The 20,905-nt window shown below is 42.4% G+C and overlaps 1 protein-coding gene across 1 annotated transcript in view; it reads left to right on the top strand.

The window, feature by feature from the left end:
• Nucleotides 1-20,905, top strand: part of PDIA5 (protein disulfide isomerase family A, member 5) — a 95,049-nt gene that overhangs the window by 66,148 nt on the left and 7,996 nt on the right. The window contains exons 15-16 of the mRNA XM_009887318.1: nt 170-300; nt 16,657-16,727. Of these exons, the coding sequence (XP_009885620.1) occupies nt 170-300; nt 16,657-16,727 (202 nt within the window). The remainder of the gene's footprint in view (nt 1-169; nt 301-16,656; nt 16,728-20,905) is intronic.

The raw sequence follows: 20,905 nt of genomic DNA, 5'->3' as shown, positions 1-20,905 counted from the left end.
CTTTTTTGTTGTTATCTGGTGTTGGAAATATCAAACACTTTTTTCTACTGCACAGGCACCCTGAAGGATTGTTTGACCTCAGTTCCCTCATGGTAGTTATGACCAGTGATGCCCCTTTGGCTGCTTCCAGAAACATTTTCAAACCAATCGCGTTTCCTTCCTTTTGTAGTCCTGAAGCACCACCTCCACCTGAGCCTGCATGGGAAGAAAAACAGACTAGCGTTATCCACCTTGCTGGAGAAGACTTCAGGGAGTCCTTGAAGAAGAAGAAGCACACCCTTGTCATGTTCTATGCGCCATGTGAGTAAATACCTCTCTGTGTGAATGGGTTTTATAAACTCTACAGTTTATGAAATCCTGAATTAATTCCCTTTCTGTCCCCAGACTTTTAAGGGTAAAGAGCTGATTCTGAATATGAATGCATGGGACCATCATTGGCACCATTGTTTGTATCTTTAGAAACGGATACAAAACGGTATACAGTGTTTATTTAAAGAGTTATTCTGTTAATGCAGACACCAAAGCAGGCAGGGGTGCATAACAAAACAGATTTATTTTCCTCTGCTGTATTTTATGGTCCGTATAACAAAATGTGATCCTTTATAGTAGCATAATGGACATGGAGAGCCTGACTCATTAGTGCAGCACTTCAGTACTGAAATCAATATAGTGGTGTAGGAGGAATCAGTCCCGAGAGCCTGAGAACAAATTTTGATGGAATAAATTTTGTCTGTATTACATCTACATTTAAATCTCCACTGGGAATATGCGCATAGCTTCCTCCTCCCAGATTGTTTTGCGTGCATCATGCACATGCTTTCTTTTTGAAGCTCCTGAGAATATTTCTAGAGAAGTTTTGAATCTGGCCCTTTATAAATTAGGTGGATGGGAGGGACCTCTTCACTTTTCCTGTCTTGTCCCAGAGACAAGCAGGCTTGGTACAGGTTCTTAACTTTTCAGGGCTGTGTCAAAGGGAGAAGATAATCCTGGCACTTAATATTAGATAGTATTAACTTGCTTTTATAGCACCGTGACTCAGCCCCCGAGATGCAAGAAAAATTCTTCCCTATCACATGGCCAGCCCTGCAACTCAGGGATAACCTGCAGATAAGCAGTTACTAACTTGTTCCCATTAAACTGAAGGTATTTTCCAGAAATGAAGAAAAGTTTAGGTCCTTAATGTTTAATCAGGCAGCCCTTTATTTTGCTTTTCTGTTAGAGAATTAAACATGAATGCTTTTGGGCTCCCACGAAGCCCTGCTGGATGTGAGATGTGGGAGAAGGGAGGGGTGCAATTCAGAAGGGAGATTTCTGGAAGGTTGTAAAAGAAAAGGGAAGGGGACTTAATCCCTTCTCAACTTCAGTTCCCACCACCTATTGACTAAAAATTGCCCATGTGCCAGGAATTTCTGATTCAGGGACCTCAACTGGTTAAGAGCAAGCCGTAACTTTAAAATCAAATGATTGCACATGAAATAGTAAGATTTAGGAGTTTGCCATCTCTTGAGTTCCCTTTACTCAATGAGTGACTTTCTGTGGAAGAAAGAGATTTATTTCCCTTTTGGTTTTTAGCTGCATTTTTTTTTAAGGCACTAAAATTCTTTGTCTTTTTTAAGGCCATGTTTAAAGCAAAGACACTACGTGCAATGAGTATGTGGCTCTCAGGGTTGAAAGCATGAGGCAACTTGCGCGATTTATTGGATAATTATACTACCATTGTTTGCGGGTTGACTTCTAGCCTTATTCCAGGACCCTGGCCCTGTCTGTACAGATGGGCTGTAAAAGCAGGGCTTGCCTGATGCAAGACTGTTGGGTCCTTTAAGGCTGCCCTTCAGACACATTCTCCTTGCACCGTTTGGATACGGTGCTTCGTGACACCACCTATATACAGGACAGAGAGGTGTTAACTGGAATCACTTCTGGCCTTCCTGTGACTCCTAGGACAGTCAGCGTTGCTGTTGTGTTGTCAGTATGTGGGTCATGCACAGTTTCTGATTTGTCAGATTTGTTCTCTCTAAATGTGGAAGTGTCTGTGGGAAAAGCAGAAAGCAGGTGCACAAAGGGAGTGCGATGAGCCTGGCCTTTGTTGGGTGCAGGGGAAAGTAACAGATGAATATTTTAAATCTTTGGTTTCTGTGAAACAATCATTAATGCAATAGAATGGTACAAAACGGTACAAACCATTCTATTCTGCTTTTCTGCAGTGATAATGTGCCTCCTGCTAAATTTGATAGATTAGCTTTTGTTTACCATTTTCTCAATCTTGAGACCTCTTGGAGCTTACATTGCCAATTAGTCTTAACTTGCTTATTTTAGTGCAGAAGGAACACTGCTAAAATTGCCAGGCCCCGTTATCTCAAATAATTTTCTTTTTCTATTCGGATCCACATCTTAGGTCAGTGCAGACTCACAGTATGTTACTCCATTCACTTGTGACTCTATGGCAGTATTTGTTACACTTACACATATGCTGAGATATTTTAAGATTGGGGGTGTGTGTATACATGCATATATAAAGTATGTTTATATAAAAATATTTATGCTAAGAAATGTATCTCTCATCTGTCATTAGAATTTAAAGCAGAAAGTTGAATATTCTGACCTTTGTAAAGCTTTCAGCTAGAGTGACAAACGTTTAGGCAAAGGCCACAGATATATATCTTACATGCAAATTAAAATGAGAACTGGATTTTCTGAGGCAGCTTCCAGTCCAAATTACTTAATATGTATAGGAGAACCATCAATCTGCTGCTATGCCGATAAGTCTGGACTGAGCTGAGTGGTGCTTTAATGGTACTGAACAGTGCTTCACAGTGATTTAGCTCTGGAAGAGAAGACTGCTACATCCACATGGAAAAGAAGGGGAACTCATTACTCTATCACCCTGAATGTGGGTGAAGCATAAAGGTTATTCCTGGTGCCCGTGGAATATTTTAAGGACTGAGAATCAGAATCAAAACTTTTGAAATTACTGGGAAAAAAATCCACTCCTGCGGACTTCACGCGCACAGAGAGTGATCTTCTTGATTTCACGTTCCCGTTCCTCCCCAGTGGTATCTCTGTGCACTGTCACGACTAATTTGGGGTAGAAGGCAGCAGTAGGGGCAGGTCCCCAGTACTGACTTGGGGCAAAAGTGCCAGCTGCAGAAGAGCTAATGCTACTTGTGCCAACAACTGCCTTGGACCTGATCTTCATCCAGGTGTCCATTGGATATATCTGTACCCTGTGTGGCCACTATACCATGCAGGCTTGCGGTGCGGGCTGGCACTCATCGGTGCTTCCCAGGGCTAGCACTTGGAGCAGACTGCTGGCATCTGTGCTGCACAGCACCTGGCACAGCTCTTCTCTGGACCCTTGTGGGGCTCTTGTGGTCCTAAAATGTAATTGTCATCTTGCTTCCTTATCTCTGAGTTCAAAATGCCTAAAATAAGAGGAGGACAGTGGTCCAGTCTGCTGAAGCAAAGCATGATGCTACAGGTGTATGTTGTTTGAGGAGCATTTGAAAGCAGTAGGCTTATTGCACCAGCATTTGAGAGGCATTTGGGGAGGGTTTATGGCATCTGTGTCTATGTTATCTCCATAGACCAGTCCTTGGAGTACTGGATACCATCAACTACTCCAGGTTTCCTTTTGTAACTGCTTGGCTTCATCCAGGAATGGGAAGAGGAGACAACTAGTCTGAGTATGGTTTGGTGTACACACGTAGCCTGGTGTGTGGATGGTCAGGATTTGGGGGGCTATGGACCAAATCGGGAAGTGAGCCAAATGGACAAGAATAAATCCAGCCTAGCCCAGTTAGACTGCAGTGCTTAACCAGCTATGGCCAGAAGTACACTAGCTGCGTGTCTGCGGTGTACATCCAGGGCTTGTTTCAAGACTTGCAGCATTAAATGCCTAGTGTCCTGGACTGACCAGTTTGCATCAGTGCCTCTTCTGGGATCAACACACTGACTTTTCTTCTTTCTCTCATGTCCTCACTGTTTGTTCATATAGCTGATCTGAATGTGTTTTATCTGCATTTTTTCTTTTATGTGTTCTCTCCACTCCGTTATCCCAGATAATTGAGATTTGACTTTGCCAGTGCATTAAATTTTAACCTCCTCCTACTATGGCACTGAAAACTGTGCAAAATAGAAGCAGTTGGTTGTGATTAGTTGTCAGAATCACAAAGGGCAACAAAGTTCCAGTAAATAATATGTCTTCGCAGTTGGAAGTGGTTTTGCTGCATTATTCAAACTGAATTAAGGGGAAAAAAAATGTGATTGAAGCTAGGCGAGCATTTTTCAGTGAGATGGGGAGATGCTGACAGTTCTTCAAGAGTGTATTGTGGTTTTTTAACCTAAATTTCCGTCTGGAGAAGCCTTTGGAATCCTATATGGAATTTCTTGTCAAGCCAGTGCAAAGACCCATACCAAATTAATGACCATCATATTCTCTAACTAAAACTCACATGGTTCCCTCTTCCGCCTTGTGTGTCCCTGGGTTTTAATATGTGTCGACGTTTGGTCCTGGTTTACCTCAAACCAGGACAATAGGCCTTTTTGATGTCATAATTTGGTGACATGACCATCAAGTTTTGGCTGTTCTTGGGTGATGCTCCCTCAAATTTATGCTAGGTCTTTTCTGTTCTTGTAGAAACAATTCAGAGCTGGGGACACAGACACTGTAGATGGGCATCTTTGATTGCATTAGGGCATCACCAGCAGGTCAAGGGAGCTGATCCTTTCCCTCTACTCAGCACTGTTGCGACACAATTGGATTGCTGTGTCCAGTTCTGGACTCCCCAGTTCAGAAAGGACGTTGACAAACTGGAGCGGATCCAGTGAAGGGCCACGAGGGTGATTAAGGGTCTGGAGCACCTGACATGGAGGAGAGGCTGAGAGAGCTGGGACTGTTCAGCCTGGGGAAGAGGAGGGTCAGGAGGAACTTCTCAGTATGCCTAAGTGCCTAATGTGGGGGGTAAAGAAGACAGAGCCAGACTCTTCTCTGCAGTGCCCAGGGACAGGAAAAGAGGCAATGGGCACAAATAAAAAAACACAGGAAAATTTTGCTTAAACAGAAGAGGAAGTGTTTGTTTTTTTTTTTTTTTACTGTGGCAGTGGTTGAACATTGGAACAGGCTGACCAGAGAGGGTGTGGAATCCAAGGATGGCCTTGGAGATATTCAAAACCCAACTGGACACAGTGCAGGCCAACCTGCTCTAGTTGACCCTGTTTTGAGCAGGGGAGTTGGACTAGATGATCTCCGGAAGGGCCTTCCAACCACAGCAGGCTGTGTTTCTAGGCATAGTAACCCTGGAGTTGAAATACACAGTGGGGTTTTTTTTGTTGTTTTGGGGTTTATTTTTGTTTGTTTGTTTGTGGTTTTGGGGTTTTTTTACCCTTCCCGTTGAGTTCTGATTTTCTCTAAATAGGAAAGATTCAATAACACCCCCTACTAATTCTTGCACAGAAACAGAGGCTGTCCACTTGTGGCTCATAAGAATGAGGGACCAACACATGAAAACACATTTGTATCATTTTTTGGTCGAGATTGCTGCCTCTAAAGAGACTACAAATGAATCAACTGTGTCAGAAACAGGAATTATATATAATAGACCAGCCATTAACAGGTCCAGATGGGGAGGAGACGCTTTTTTTTTTTTTAGATCAGTCACTTTTAGTGGAAGGGCTCGGCACTGAGCAAATTCATTTAGTTCCTACTTTTGTAAAAACACAAGGTAATAAGCGTTCTTAAAAAATAAAGACTTTCAGCAGCAATGAGCAATAATAAGGGGAAAACGCTCCCTTTTAATGGTTCGTAAGGGCGGCAGTTGCCGATGTTATTAACTTGCCAAATGGCCTCAATTTGTCGGACTCAACAGGGTTCGCAGAATGGTTATTTTTAATAAATACTTTGCTAGAGCTGATTTCCGGTTCTCTGTTCAGCAGTGAAACTTTCACTTCACTGGAAATTATTTTTGTCAGCTGGAAAAGGTTATTTTCTGGTGAAGCCTGACCCACAGGGGTTACCCAGAGAACACCCAGGAATAAAAAGTACTGAGGATGATTTTAATGAGGTATTTTTGTATTGAGTAAGTGGCTGTGCTGCAACAAGAGAATGTGTAATTAAGAGGCATCAGCCTCCTTGTCTCTTCACTTAAATTTTTTGTAGGGTTTTTCTTTCAGGGCTGGAAGAGGTGAATGAGGGTGCGTAATCTGGGTTGCAACTGATGAAATCACAGAAGACTTTGGGATGGTGTTTGAGCCATTAAAAGGCTCGGTGTTGTTCAAAGCTGTTACCGGGAGATTGTACCTTGGTATTGTTCTGATGTAAAACAAGAAAGTTCTTTGGCTTCCAAATCAAGCAGAAATCTCGACATCATTGCTGTCTGATGGGTCATCTCCTGGCCATCAGTAAGAAGTAAGAAAGAAATCAGATAAGAGATTTCAGTGGTAAGAAATCAGATAGGGAACACTTTTTTTCAGTTCTGACTAAATTAGTCCTGCCCATCCCTCTCGGTTTCCTCAGCAGTGCGTAAAATGCTGAGAGCTAAAGTAAACTTGCATTAATTTTACCCGTAGGCTTTGTTCAAAATATTAATCATTCTGTATCTTAGTACACTCCTCCTCTGTCCTTTCATAGTAAATGCTGCCTGGTTTCTTCTGTCCAAGTTATGCACTGAGGAATATACAATGACAAAAAAACACCTAGCTGAGAGTGCTTGTCAGAGTGGGTTGCACTGTGTGCAGAGTGGGTGCAGATTGAGTTTTGGCTATTAATGTTTACAGCCAGGGTCAGTCTGCTCCTCCAGCCCTACTAGCTTGCTTGTGGAACCCAAGCTGTCGTCAGAAAGCTGTTCTTAAGAAAGCAGTAATGTTCCCTTTTCATCCCTACTGTTTTTTTAAGTAAGCTGGGACAAAGCTGGTTGCACCCTGTCTCAGCCTTTGCACCGGAAGGTTTGGTGAGATAACGTTGTGTTCTTGCTAGGACTGCAGTAACAAAACACGGCAATTTTGACTGGCTCTGAGGCCTCAACCCGTGGCGGCTGGATGTGCGATGTCCGGTCTGGGTCTCTGTGCTGAGCAGACCTGGGTGGCATAGTTCTGTATGAAGGATGCACAGAGGGGGCTAAAATACTCAACAGTTAATGGGTCCAGATGCACGGAGCAAACAGCAGCACAGATGAATTCAGTGTCCCATGATGGCCTCAGATTGGCTCCCACCAAGAGGTTTTCGCGTCGCTGGCGAGCAGATCTTGTTAAGTTTTCATTAGGAGGCTGTATCAAAGAGCCTGAACAAAATGTGCGTGTTTGTAAATGAAGCTTAAGCTATCAAAAAATTATTAAAAACATGCTGAACAGAAAGAATCCATTTCAAGGCAAAAACCCTTGCAGGAAGGATTTTCTGGTTGTTGACTGAGGCAGAAGCGAGGTCTGGACCCTCTGATAATAAGGCTTTAAATCCTGCGTGGGCTGGCACTGCAGAATTTTGATATGTTAGCTCTGCCACTAACTGGTTTCTCTCGTACATTAGTGGTGTTCTTGCTGCAGGCTGGCGTTAGCGAGGTGCATTCCTGTTGGTGTAAATAGCGCTGATGCCATAGAGCCCATTAGCAGGCTGGTTTTGATAAAGGTTGAATTTGTAGAGTGGTCTCTGCAATCAGGCTGTCAAGACCGCTCTTAGCCCCACTGTTTGTGTCGAGGATATTAATTAGCACTGAGAGAACAGTTTTAACTGCTCTCAGCTCAGAAGTTGAGACACTTCACTGGGCTGCATGTAGCAGAAGTGCTCAGAGGTGGCTGTCATGGAGCTGTGGCATTAAACTTAAATCTGTTGGGGTGATCCAGCTCCCTGTGATTTTTAAAACAGTACTCATGCTTTAAATCTATAGTAACCCTAAAATGTTACAGTCGCTTGAATTGGTGTGAAGTACATTACCTGTATATAAACAGCTCAGGCTTGTGAGAAGGGAAACAGGAGTGACCCTTGCCCCATGAAATTCCCTCCACACAGTCACAGCTGCGTGGTGGCGCAATGCCATGTGAAGTCTCTGTGGGGTACCTTAGGAGACATTTAAGTACGAATATGCCACCCATCCTTATGCATTGTTGTCAGACCCATTTCCAATAAGACGGATGCTTTTTCTGGTGATGCAATGTTGTCATAACAGGGGCTGGTTTTGAGCCTCACGTAGCGCAGGTGTAATTCAGTGGTGCCTCCCCCAGCACTCTGCTGGACCACTGCTAACTCAGAGCTGTTTATCTTCTGATTGCCAGTTGCATCCACTGGCATGCTTTTGTTTGCTTTCTAACTATTTTTGCAGTTAACCAAGGCTGATGCTGACTTAGTTAACTGCCGTTACCAGCTTTGTTTGTGCTATGCAGGGCAGTGACGCAGTTTGTCCAGAAAATTTGGGTCTACTGGAGCCGACACTTAAGTCTTGTTCTGGATTGCTTTTTAGCCCTTCTTGTCCAGAGGTGGCTTGCTGTACAGCTTTCTGTCTTAAAGGATTGCTTGATGCCAAATGCCAAATGCTGTCACGTTGTTTGTAATTCACTGCAGTCAGTCATATCCTTGGCTTTGTAGTGGATAAAGCCGCCCAGGAGTTTTGTGCTGTCTTTCTCCTTTTCTCACCTTTGCCATTTGGCCTGTTCTGATGACTTTGTTGCTGCTATTGCAGTTGTTCCTGTCTAAGGCTGCGGTTTCCAAAAATTTGGTTTTATGTATCCCCTCTCCCTTCTGTATACTCCCAAAGTGCTACAAAATAAGAGTTCAGATAGCTTGGAAAAAAACACAACAAAACCCACCAGCATGCTGTGAAATTGGCAGTAGGTTGCTGTTGTTGTTGAGAGTAGCGAGGCAAGCCCTGGTTGACCTGATGCTTAACTGAAAACTTGATGACCTTTTTCAAATCAAAGGACAAATCCCCCTCCTTTCAATTACTAATATCTCGTGTCTTGGAAATATGATTATGCTATGTGTCAGGTCATGTCATAAAATGAGCTCTGGTTCCAGATATTCAATTAAAAGGCCCTCAAATTCTCTACCAGTAGAACAAAAGAGAATTAACCTTTCAGTAACATCTCCAAATGCTTCAAATCTGCCTGTGGATTCACTAACTTCTGTAGCTATGCGAATTGTGTTGGTTTAAGCAGTATACCCGTTTTCAGCTCTTATCTGTGCTATTACTGTCTGTGGCCTGTCTTTCCTTGATTGACCAAGTAATATTCTTGTTTTAATTCTAGTTAATCGCTTGGAACTCTTGAAGTGGAAACAGCCTTTGCTTTACTCTGCGGTCTACAAGCTCCCGGGCTCGCTTTGATAGCTGTGCAGTGTGCTGCTTTCGCTTGCTTAGAATTGCAGTCATTTAAAAACCAATAACGGAGGGCAGTATCTACCCCTGTTATTTAGACGGCAATGATTTCAAGCAGAGATGGAGAGTCGGAAAGTCATTCCCTGCTCTGCACTTTGCACGCTGAGGGCTCCATCCTGCCACGTGCTGAGCCCTCCGAGGCCCCGATGATGTTGCAGTTGAATGAATGGAGTCAGCACCTTGCAGCCCTGCTCCCTGAGAGTCACTTAACCTCTTCCTGACTCCGTTTAACCTTGGGTGTAATGACAAAGGGGATAATCACGTCTGCCTCTCTTAGGGGCAATTTGAAGCGTAATTAATTGATATTAGTTAAAGCATTTCAGATCACCCGTTGAGCGGTACTAAAGGAAGCTGGGGGCTGAAGGAGGAGCAGAGCCCATTCTCATGCTGAGGACAGAGCACAGACAGCACAAATACCATGGTCTCACAAATCACTGGGCTTTCAGATCTCCTCTAAGGAGTTGGATAGGACTTCGCTATGAAAATACTGACAGTTTAAGTTAGTATATTTGGTACGGAAACAGTCTACAACATTAAAATATATGCCTGTTTGAACTATCCTTTCGAAAAATCTCATGTAAAATACATGCACGCTGCTTTGTTACTTTACTTATCGGATTTTATTATGCAGAAGATGCTAAAAGCACACACAGAAACAATATGGGTGGGGTTAGACATCATTCTGTATTAGTGGTGGGCAAAAAGCATAAAGTAGTGCTTTCTGAAGTCAGAATGCCTGATCTGCACTGGTAGAGCCACTTTGGTTGAGATGCTCAGGTTAGGGTCAGCAAGGGCTGTCGTCCTCGCCTGACCTGTGGGGCTGGCGTGCTGCAGCCCCCAGCACTCAGGAGACTGGTACAAGGACAGCAAAACCATATCACCTCTGTAGAAGTATCAGCTCAGCAATGTGAGTCAAGGACAGGCTGCAGTCTGATCAGGTGAAGAGCCACTGCATGAAAGCATCTTTTTTAGAAAACCGTTTCCTTTCAGACTGAAAAGTGACTGGTGATGGGGAATGTGAATTTCCTGTCTGAATTGGACTGTCTTCAGCTCTCAGCCAGCTCTGGAGGTTACTTAGCCTTTGGCACCCAGCTTGAATAGCTCATTGTAATGAAAACCAGACTGACTCTTTGATTTCTGTCACTACTTAATCTTTGGATTGAAGCTATTGACACACTGAGCTTCCTGACTCCCTTTGCTATGAAACACGCCTTCCAGGCCTGTTATTTTTCTTGTGGGTCTTCTGAGCCCCCTCCAGTTTGAACTCATTCTTGATCTGTGGTCCCAAACCTGCAAACAGCATTTTGGAAGTGCCAGGCGTAGAGGCCTTCTCCACACCTACTTAATATTTTCATTTATATATTCAGTGAAGTTCCTTTTGACAACTCCATCATTTTCCTTCAAAGCTATATTGTTTGGCTTTCTTTTGCTTCTAATACATTTAAAGCCCCTTATATAGTTAAAACATCATTATTACCTCTGCTGACTGTAGATACTGCTTTGATGTCCATTTGCTTCCTTTATCTATTTTATACAAATAGTTAGCTTTTGATTTATATTCATTAAAAATAGCTTCACCTTTCTTCTATGTGCTATGCTAATACAGCTTCCACTCTTCTAAGGAAACTGAATTAACCTTGTACTGTTCAGCTCTAGAGAGGTTATATTATATCACCAGGCTTTGTAGTTTCAAATTAAACAAAGCATGAAGTAACTTAAAGGACGTTTTCCACATTTAAGCAAGTAGAAACCTGTGTCTTTTGGAAAGGGAACTTGATTCCTTTAGGCAATTCTGAAAATGTCACACAATTTTATTTTAAATGTAATAAGGTAACTATTGTCCAACAGGGTGCATCTGTTTCATGCACTACTCTGGAGACATCTTTATAATTGCCATCTGGTCCTAATACTTTTGTACACTGGAGTTTTAAGAATCTCTAAATTTTTCTTTTGACTCGATATCATCTCTAAACAATTCACTTGGTTAGGAAAAGGAATGCTGTCCAATGAATTCAAATTCTCCATTTGAATGTAATAAAAATCTGTAAGTTATTCGTTTGATTGTTCCATTGCTTTGAAAATCTCTTTGTATCCCTTCTGCATCCTATGGGACCCTACAATTGCGGGAAATGTTTACAATTTTGAATACAGGGTATTATTTCTGTGGATTTATTGAATTGCTACCACAACATATGCTTGATTACTCTTATGTTGGGGGCAATGTGCATTTGGTTTTTAATATCAGTTTTGTGTCTTTCTTACCTTACTTGACAAATGGGTGTTTGATATCTTTGTTTTACATCATGTATACAAACTTTTTGTGGCATTCTGTAGGAAACCACATCCAGCTCAACCTTTATGTCTTCTTTATTTCTTCATTTCTTTGTTTCGTCAGAGTCCTCAAACTTGTGCTTCCATGAGGATGAATCCAGCTTCTCTGTTGGCCCCTTCAACACCTTTCTGTGTCCAAACCAAAGCCAGCTTATTGGTTCTTTCCTCGAAGACGCCCAGAGAAGACACTGTACCATGCAGTCATTCCTGCAGTTGTTCCTGCTATCAGTAAATTCAGTCCATGGAAAATAAGCTGGGCTATATATTTTCCATAACTTCATCTCCCAAAAGACTCACTATCTTTCCTTTAAATGCCTCTCTAATTAGAGGAGATTTAATCTGACTCCCTCTCCAGCCCCTCAGTGCTAATGGGTCTGAATGAAGCCTGCTTGCTTGCTTACTTGATTTCCCTTGTCTGCTGTTCATCAACCATTCCTCTTGAATTTTTACCCACAGAAACCATATTTTTTGTGTACTGGATCAGTAGAGAACTACTTGGTTTTCAAGGTGAGGAATGTGACGGTGCCCACCGTGACTGTACTGCAGTGTGCCTTCCCAACCCTTACCAACTTTGCAAGGTGAATGCTGGAAAATAAAACCCTGGAAAATACTGACTTCATGTAAAAATTTAAATTTATAGTGTAAAGGCAAAGAGAACTTGAAAGTCATCTATTGCAGGTGTGTTATCATATGGATCCACGGACCTGTGTTTTAAGCAGGCAGGCCTCGTACCCTGGCAGGCTCCAGCGGTCAGGCAGAGCAGATACCACCACGGGCTGCATGGGGAGCCCTCTATAGTGCAAAATTTTGAGCACAGGGGTGCGAAGATCTGGCCAGAGCCAATAAAGCTGTAGTGTTTGCTGATTGGGAACAGAGAGTGGCCTTAATGCATGCTACCGCATGCGCATTACGCGTCAAGCTCTCTTGCTTTCCTGCCAGGTGATGCAAGTGTGTTTCTTCGTTAGGAAAGGAAGTTAGCTTGAGATTTGCAGAAGTGATTAGAGGTTTTTGAGCACCAGTGCTGGGATCCTGTGGAAAGTCTAGATGTTCCAGGAGCAGATTTCTTTCAGATTTCTCGAGTCAGGCACAGGAAATTACTCTTCAGTTCACATCCGCTGTTAACCTTGTTAAGATCAAATTTGACAACGATGTAAAAACAAAGAAAGAAAACTGGTAAAGCAAAGCCCTGCACCTATATTAGAAGGCTCTGCTCCCAGAAGGGCTACTTCAAATGCTGCTGAAACTCCATCTCTTGGCCTTGTAGGAAGCCTGTGTGCCCAAATTTTTCAACTAAAACGAAATGGAATGAATCTTCCCACTTCTTTAGTCCATAGTAACTTACTGTCCTATAAATACTACTGGGAAGGGAACAGGACCTTTTGATTCTTGACGCCTTACCCGCACCTTCAGATGCCAGTAGTTTAATCTCTTTCCATTGCAGCCCATCTGGAAAATCCTTTGTAAGGAGCCTGCACACTTCCTATCCCCATGTACCATGCTCGGTACATTTCCTTTCTTTGCACTTTCAAATCTGGAAGATAGTGTTAACACTTAAAATAAATGTGTGATAGTGGGTGTGAAGAGGGAATGGGGAGAACAAGTTTTCCGTCTGTCAAAATGAAGACATCAACCTCTGCTTTTATTTTTTTTTGGCGTGTGTGCTTTAAATAGAATGACTGGGTTGGGTGACTTCCAAGTGTTTGCTGCATTTGGCAATCCTTCTAAGTTGTAACAGATGAAGTTCTGCTATTCCATATGATGTGCTCCTTCCCCCTTTTTTGGTGACTCCTTGAAACTCCGTGGGAATTCAACACAGCGTTCACATCTGTTCCGTGGATGGACGTCCAAGGCTAACAAAATGCCTACTGGACTTGGAGTCAGCTCTGCCAAAAGCCATATGGTTGTGTTTTAGTTTTGCAAGCACAGTGCAGTAAAGAAAGGAGGCTGGGCCAAGAGAGAAGTGAGGGGAGGAGGGATGGAGCTTCACATTGGTAAATGAAGGTAACTTTTTGTCGTTTGGTGTTAGAGTGGAAAGATGAGAAGATCACAAAGAAGATGAAATAAAAGCTGTGAGCATAGGTTTCTTTGTCAGTTGTTTTGAATTACATGGCACTCCTCTCATCTGTGTGGTGTTGTTGACCGTAACCTCAAAGCATGTTTGATTTTGCCTACCTTTTCCAAAACGCTGTAACAGTCTAGATAATCAGATGCTCCCTTTTGGCCTTACAAGAGGTGCATCTTTTCTGAGAACCACACTCAAAGCCCTTCGCAATGCCACCTATTGAACACAGTGCAGCAGCAGGTGCAGTGGTGACCTGCTATGGTGGAAGGGACATTGAGCAGCTGCTGGTGCTTCTCTGAACGGTTGCCAGCTAAACAGCCACTTGGGCTGTTTTTTTACCAGCTATCTGTTGGCCCCCGTAAAATGTCAGCTTGCATTTTTAATAACCGTTGGACTTTCCTGTGTCTGAAAGAATATGCTTGTTACTTGTTGAAACCTGTTCTGGTTTTCTTGAAGAGTGTGTCTCATGGAGAGCTCTTAGGTGCTGCTACTTTAGGGGGGCTTAAAGAGAGGCTTTACCAAATGCCCCGTCCACTGCAGACCCAGCACCTGTGAGGTGGGAAACGCATTGACTGATGTATCATAAAGGTGTTAGAGGGGAAAAAAAAAGACATGAAGTCTTGTATTTCTCTTGAAGTATCTTTTATTGAGGATTTGAAAGTTACTGTTTGGTGTAATGTAAAGTTTAAGCTCAAGATCATAAGCAGAAAGGGGAGCCTGAAAGGTTTAAGATTTTAGGAGCCTTTATGTTTTAGTGTAACAGTTGGAAGCACTTTTGAGTAAACTACAGTGTGTAAGCACGCACACTAGAACAAGTGTTCTTGTTTTAGGGGTGCCTGATTTTCCTTATTTTCTTGTCTCTGGAATTCTTTTTAGATGTTGTCACCAGTTATGATTTATTTGTGTAGACCAGTGCTAACAAGTCAACTGATGCAGTCACCCCACGGTACAGGACATTATCCAAGATGTATGAAGAGTCAGGCCTGGCCTGAAGGCTTTTCACTATCAGGCAGACAGGACAGGCAAGTGGTGAGAGAGAAAATGGGTCGCCGAAGTGAGCTGATGGACATGTGAGCAGCCTGGAGCCCTAGCCGCCGCCGCCGCCGCCTCCTCCTCCTCCTCCTTCTTTTCTTGACCATTTTCTTCCAGGCAAATGCCAAACTGCTCAACAAAGTTAATAGTTTGCAAGCTGTAGAGGACCTGCGCTATCTCCCCGTGAAACACAGCTGCCATCAGGATAGACTGCTATTATGCTGCGTAAAGAGTTTGAAGCCATTAAGGTGGATTTGCAGAAGTGCCTCAGTTTCCCAGGAAATGTCCCCTTGACTTTTCAGCATTCTTAGTTATTGCATAGACCCTCCTTGTATTTATACATGTGTGTGTCATTGCAGTGCTTTCAAAATCCCATTCTGAAGAAAAAAAAAAACAACACTATAAAATTCAAAGCAGTGTATGTAAGCAACGAAATTGCCTTTTGGTGAAGATGAAAGGGATGTGCAGCCTTTCCTTTGTGAAAAGGGGCGTGCAGTGTTTATGCACAGATACTGTTCTTCTTGTCAGCTAAAAGAGTGAGTGCAGTTTATGAGAGGGTGGCTGCAAGCCTCCTAAGAGGGCATTTGTTCAGTACTGACTTAAAAGTAACACAGCCACTTGTTTGCCAGTATTTTACAATGATGAACAACAGTAGCATAAGCTGTAATTGGAGCCTGTGAGCAACTCATCTGTGCTCTGTTCTGTTCCTATCCAGAAATAATAGCAGGATGAACTCTTTTGCCTTTGCTAGCGTTACACAGGCTTGACAGAAGTGTGTCCGTTCCTTTTTTCCCTGCATCTAAGCAAAAAATAGTGTCCTGAGTCTTTGCTTGGGAAAAACCTCTTTATGCTATTTTTGAAAAAAGTAGGCAGGTACGTTCCTCTTCAAAGCCTTGCTCAGTATTGATATTTTGAGAGTTGTTTAGATTAATCATAGACAATAAACATTGCCTCTGAATTAAGAGTGCCCACCTCCGAATCTTGAATCAAGAGAGCAGTTCTTGTTCCCCTTCCGTGGCTTCTTCTGAAATGTTTGACTAAATTTAGTGTATGTTTAAGCAAGGGATGAACTGGCCTTTTGTTCAATGTTGTGGTCGTACAAACAAGCATCAGCCCGTCTCCCACACAAAGCTGTGGGGCTCTTGTGTGCTGTGTCTGTAGAACTCTTCTGGGGCTGCCTGTTTTGTGGTGGACAGGAGGAAAGTCTCCAAGAAGGCCAGCTGCAGTCATCCTAACCCAGTACTGGACATCTGCTGTCCATACGTGAAAGATGTGTGGCCTGTTGGACTTGTTCATCTTCCCCTCCCTTGTGATCCTGATGGCTTAGCCCTAACACAGGCAGTTCCCAAACACTTCTAAACACTCCCTTTGATCTTCAATATGGAGTTTTTCATCCAGCTACTTCCATTCCAAATTCCAACCTCCCGTTCACAACTGCACCGCTTTAATTCCTGTGTCCAAATGTAGTTGTATCTGTAGCAACAACAGTCATAACCCACGTGGTAATGCCCATGAGGAGGTACAACAGCAGGGAAACATTTTGTTGGTTTGTGGCTAGTGATCTTTCAGTGATTTTAAGGGACAGGCGACAGAGAAAAGCTCCCTGCACCATGGTCCCTATATGGGATGTCACTTAACTGAAAGCGTGCACTTAAACTGCTTGAAGTGAGAGGGATTTTAAACACATGCCTAAGTTCATGTAGCTGACACATGGTCTACAGATGCCTTGTCCTGCTCTTCCCAGAACCAAAGAACTCTTGTTTAGAATTATTTTTAATACAAATTTTACATTAACTCACCTTGTGTCTTGAGTTTCTCCCAGTATCTTATTTACAACTAACGTTTATGCTGTTTCTTTCTTCCCATGTCAAACAGGGTGCCCACACTGTAAAAATGCCATTCCACATTTTACAACTGCTGCCGAAGTCTTTAAAGAAGATCGAAAGGTAACTTGCTGTTAATAATTTCAGAGATATTTAAGAACGTTTTCCACCATTTGTACTTTCCAGACATTGCTTATCGATCAGTTGTTAGGCTTGTAGGTAAAATTGCTGTTACGCTAATAGAAATGTGTCTGCATCCTAAGGGTTGTATCTTTTTGGTCAAACTGAGTTACTCTGTTTTCTACTGTTGTCTTTTCTGTTTAATTCTTTGTGGAAGAGTTCTTTTCTGTGAAGCAAACCACATTTTTTCTCATTGAAAGATTAATAAAAGATAATCTACAACATCTCCATTCCCCTTCAACTTTTGTCGGCTGTAAGTGGGGTGCATGTGGAGAAACCGCAAGTTGTGTGACAGTCCTGAAGACCTCAATCATGGAACTGATCTTTGCTTGCATAGCATAAATATAATATATTTCTGTAAGTTGGCTGACTTGAGTCCAGGATGTTGGGCCCTTCTGGGACCCTCGTGCTTCTACCTTGAAAATACATCTGATGGCTGAAGCACACCGGTTAATTTCCTTGAATCAGCTGAACCTTTCTGATTGAATGTGTGCATATTTAGGATTAAAAAAAAACACCACCTGAGCCACTGGATTTAACTGGATAACTAGTTAGAAACCTGCTTATTATCTTTGAGTGAACTGTATTTCATTCTGATCTCCGAATTTGTTCCAACTTCACAATTGATTGTGTTTAGGTGTGGCATGGAAAAGATTTGGCAATTTCATAGGGAAATGAAGAGGTAATTTTGAAATGGCCATACCAGTATTAATCTGTCTGCTACTGTAAGGGAAGAATTTCTGTGGTGTTCTTTTCTCTTTTCCTCTTGTCTTTTCTGTAACTCACAGAAGATGCGTCAGATTGACAAGAAACAAATGATTCTTGTATCACTGACTGCATAAAATTAAAAGTCCATCACTTATGCCCTCTGGCACACGAAAGATTTAGAGGCATGCAGCTTTCACTTCTCTTACTGCTGGAAATTTGTGTGGTCAGATCTCTGAGGAAGTATCCTTGTTTTCCCACTTTTCTGGTAGTTCCCAGTGAAGCCTCTCTTTCCTAAACTCATTAAAATTTCACTCAGAGGAGATGAGGCAAATGTACCAACAATGTGAAACTTGCTTATTAGAGCCCCAAGATGTATTAACAAGCAATATGAATCATGGTGCAGTTTATTGGACGTGGTGGTGGTAAATGCAGGCTTGTGAAGCTTTCAGTTCAGACTGCAGGTTATGAAAGGACTTCAAGAGCAGAGCAGTGATTGACGGTTGCAACTCTTGACTTCAGTTTAAGGCTGAAGTGGGGAGGTATAAAATGTAATGAATTGAAACAGGAGAGCCAGTAGTGAATATTAAGGCTGGTACAGTTTCAGAGGTGTGTGCCATTAGGGAAAATGTTGTTATTCCACCCCCAGTGACTTCTGAATGTGCCAGAGATTGATTATCTGGGGAGACCTATTTAATTGTGTACAGCCATAACCTGCCAAGGTGCTTCTTGCTGCCAGTTTGTGCCCTTGTGGAAAAGAAAAGAAACCCGTTTAAGACTTCAGAAGGGCATATGGCTGTTCCCACAAGCAGTACCGGTCATATTCCCCTGTTTCAAACTGGGCTGAGCCTTCAAACTTTGGCTAATTCATAGTTCTGTAGGGTTTCAAACTTCTGTAAAATTGCTGCTTAAGAGGGAAGAAGTATTTCTTCTTTCGAAAACGGGGAAAGATTACTAATTTTCATTTTTAATCTGTAGTAGTGGGTTTTCTTCCCCCTGGAGAAAGGTTTTTTTCACTTTAACAGGGTATGGTAGTATTTAAACTGTATCTTCTTTTCAATAGGGGTGGTCCTTTAATTACACATTTAATTCTGCAGAAGCCAAAGAACAATCAAAAACATTCCAGCCTTGAACTGGTTATAAATGGTATCTTGTAAGGTATCCTTTGGGAGACTTTGAGTCTTTACATTAGCATTTTGAAGATGAGCAGAGCTTGAAGCTGTTAAATACGTGTCTCTGGCTCTGCAGATTCGCTCTAAGGGGGTGGTTTTGGCGCAGGGGCCTCCCTCCCCCGCCCCGGGGTTGTGTGTAATGCTGTGTACTTTTTCATCATCTGCACTGCTGGAGTCGGAGTTTAGAAATGCAGTGCTCAGAACATTGGCCCCAAATGTCAGTTCTTGTTGGCCACATCACTGCTGGTGGTTTTAGCAGAAATCCCGAGCTTGCACGCTTGCCTGGGGCAGTGGTGTGGCTATTGTACAACACGGCTCTGGGTGTAACTCATAAACCAGAGCCTCTGCATCTTTCCATGTACCTGGAGAAATTCAGTGCCAGTAGGACTAGATCAGTGGAGAGGATAGTCTAGTGGAGCAGTTAGCATATTGCTTTGGGTTCTTTAAAAAGAAAAAAAAAAAAAAGAAAAAGGGGAAAAAAGCCATCTGAAGCATTCTTGCCTTGGGGTGCTGTAGCCTTTGCATACAGCTGCCAGGGGAAAGCCTTTGGCCTGTGCTCCACAGCTTGAGTTTTGGCAATGACCAGTGTACATCAGAAAATGCAAATGTGAGGATTGTCACTTTGCTGAACAGATTGAAGAGCAGGAAGGCATGTTCTCTGACTACTCCAGAGACTCTTGAAAGGGCACCAGCTAAATCTTCAAAAAATCTGCATTCTGCCTTTTGGCTGATCCTAAAGTTCAGCTTGAAGGAACTGATTTGTGATGCTCCAGCTTGGATTTGCTGAAGGAAAGCCCTTGACTCCTCAAGGCCTCTCAGTAACAAATCTCTGGAATATCCCCAAAGGGGCTGCTGTTTGACCAGTCTTTTCCACTTTCACAGAAGACTGTTCCTGTACAAATGCACTGACCTAAATCAGAACTCTGCAACCGGGTTCTGGTGAGTTTGTACAGAAACAGTTGTGGCAGAAGCTGCTGGAAAGGGTGCAGCTAATGGGGTGAGCTGGGGTGCAAGTCTGCTGTGAAACTGGTGAGTCCCCAGTGTGTATGATGCATTGGCTTTGCAGGCATGTTTCTAGGCTTGAACCATGGTTTAAAATCATGGTACCAACCAAATCACTGCACAGAGTTATCCAAGTGAATTAAATATTTGAGTTTGGTCAAGAATTTGATCCCTGTTTGCTTAAAAGGCATGTGTTGAAATTCTTTTTAATTAGACTCATTAAATATCGTGATGTTAGCACTGTACATCATGGTGCCTACTAATGGATCTTCCCTTTGCAAATATGCCTGCTTTGAGAACAGCTAATGGATTGCAGCTATGGTAATGCTGCTTTGGCACATCAGAGCAGCTAATAAAGAATCTTCCATTTGCAAGGCCTTTCACGTGGAGAACAGTAGCTGAATTGAAACAAGCTGTAGCAGGCCAGCTCGTAACTGCTCTTAGGATCCAGAACAGGTAATATAAATAGAAACCTTTGGAGTAATCATAGAGAAGAATGCACATCTCTCTATTCCTAGGTGCTTTTAAGACATTTGGCAACAACAGACTTTCTTCCCTAATAATCAGGTAATTGTCGTCTGGAATTGACTAGGCTTTAAAAATGTTGTTTGGAAGCATTCTTTTCCATGCTGCAATTCTACTTTTATTTTAATTTTTTTTAAGCTTATCATATATCATTCCTCTCTCAAATCAATATTCAGTTAGTTATTCATTTCCATTTTCATAACAAAAGTCAATATTAGCTTCAGCAGAGATTTATTTCCTTGAATCAATAAACCAGTGTATGGCAGTACATATTTTAACAGGAGAGCAACTAGGGTTGCAGGGGTATTTTTACTATATCATCATATGGTGACTGGGAGACAAACTGTTAAAATGAAAGAGGTTTAAGAATAGAAAGGAGGAGTTGTTACCTGGAAGGTCAAGGGATCCCACTTTCAATTTTCTACACATCTATTTGAATCGCTGGATGTAATTGTCTTCCTTACCTGCAAGATCCCTCTAGAGCAAAAAGTTGTTTCATAATTCTGTTAGAAGGGAACTGTGATTCTTGATGTATGATTAGATGATACTACAAGTACTTCTTTTTCCTTCTAGTACTTAGGCAGTAAAAAAATAAGGCATCATCTTTCTGTTACAGTTCAGGCACACAGAGATCAATGGTCACATTTTCAGCATAGCTCCACTTCTATTTAAGCACCTAAATGAAAAGTTCAGATTTTTGCAACAGCCTGGCATTCC

Source organism: Charadrius vociferus, unplaced genomic scaffold, assembly GCF_000708025.1.
Source record: "Charadrius vociferus isolate BGI_N301 unplaced genomic scaffold, ASM70802v2 scaffold385, whole genome shotgun sequence".
NCBI lineage: Eukaryota > Metazoa > Chordata > Aves > Charadriiformes > Charadriidae > Charadrius > Charadrius vociferus.
Note: the sequence above shows the minus strand (reverse complement) of the source record. Positions and strands in the feature narration are given on the sequence as shown.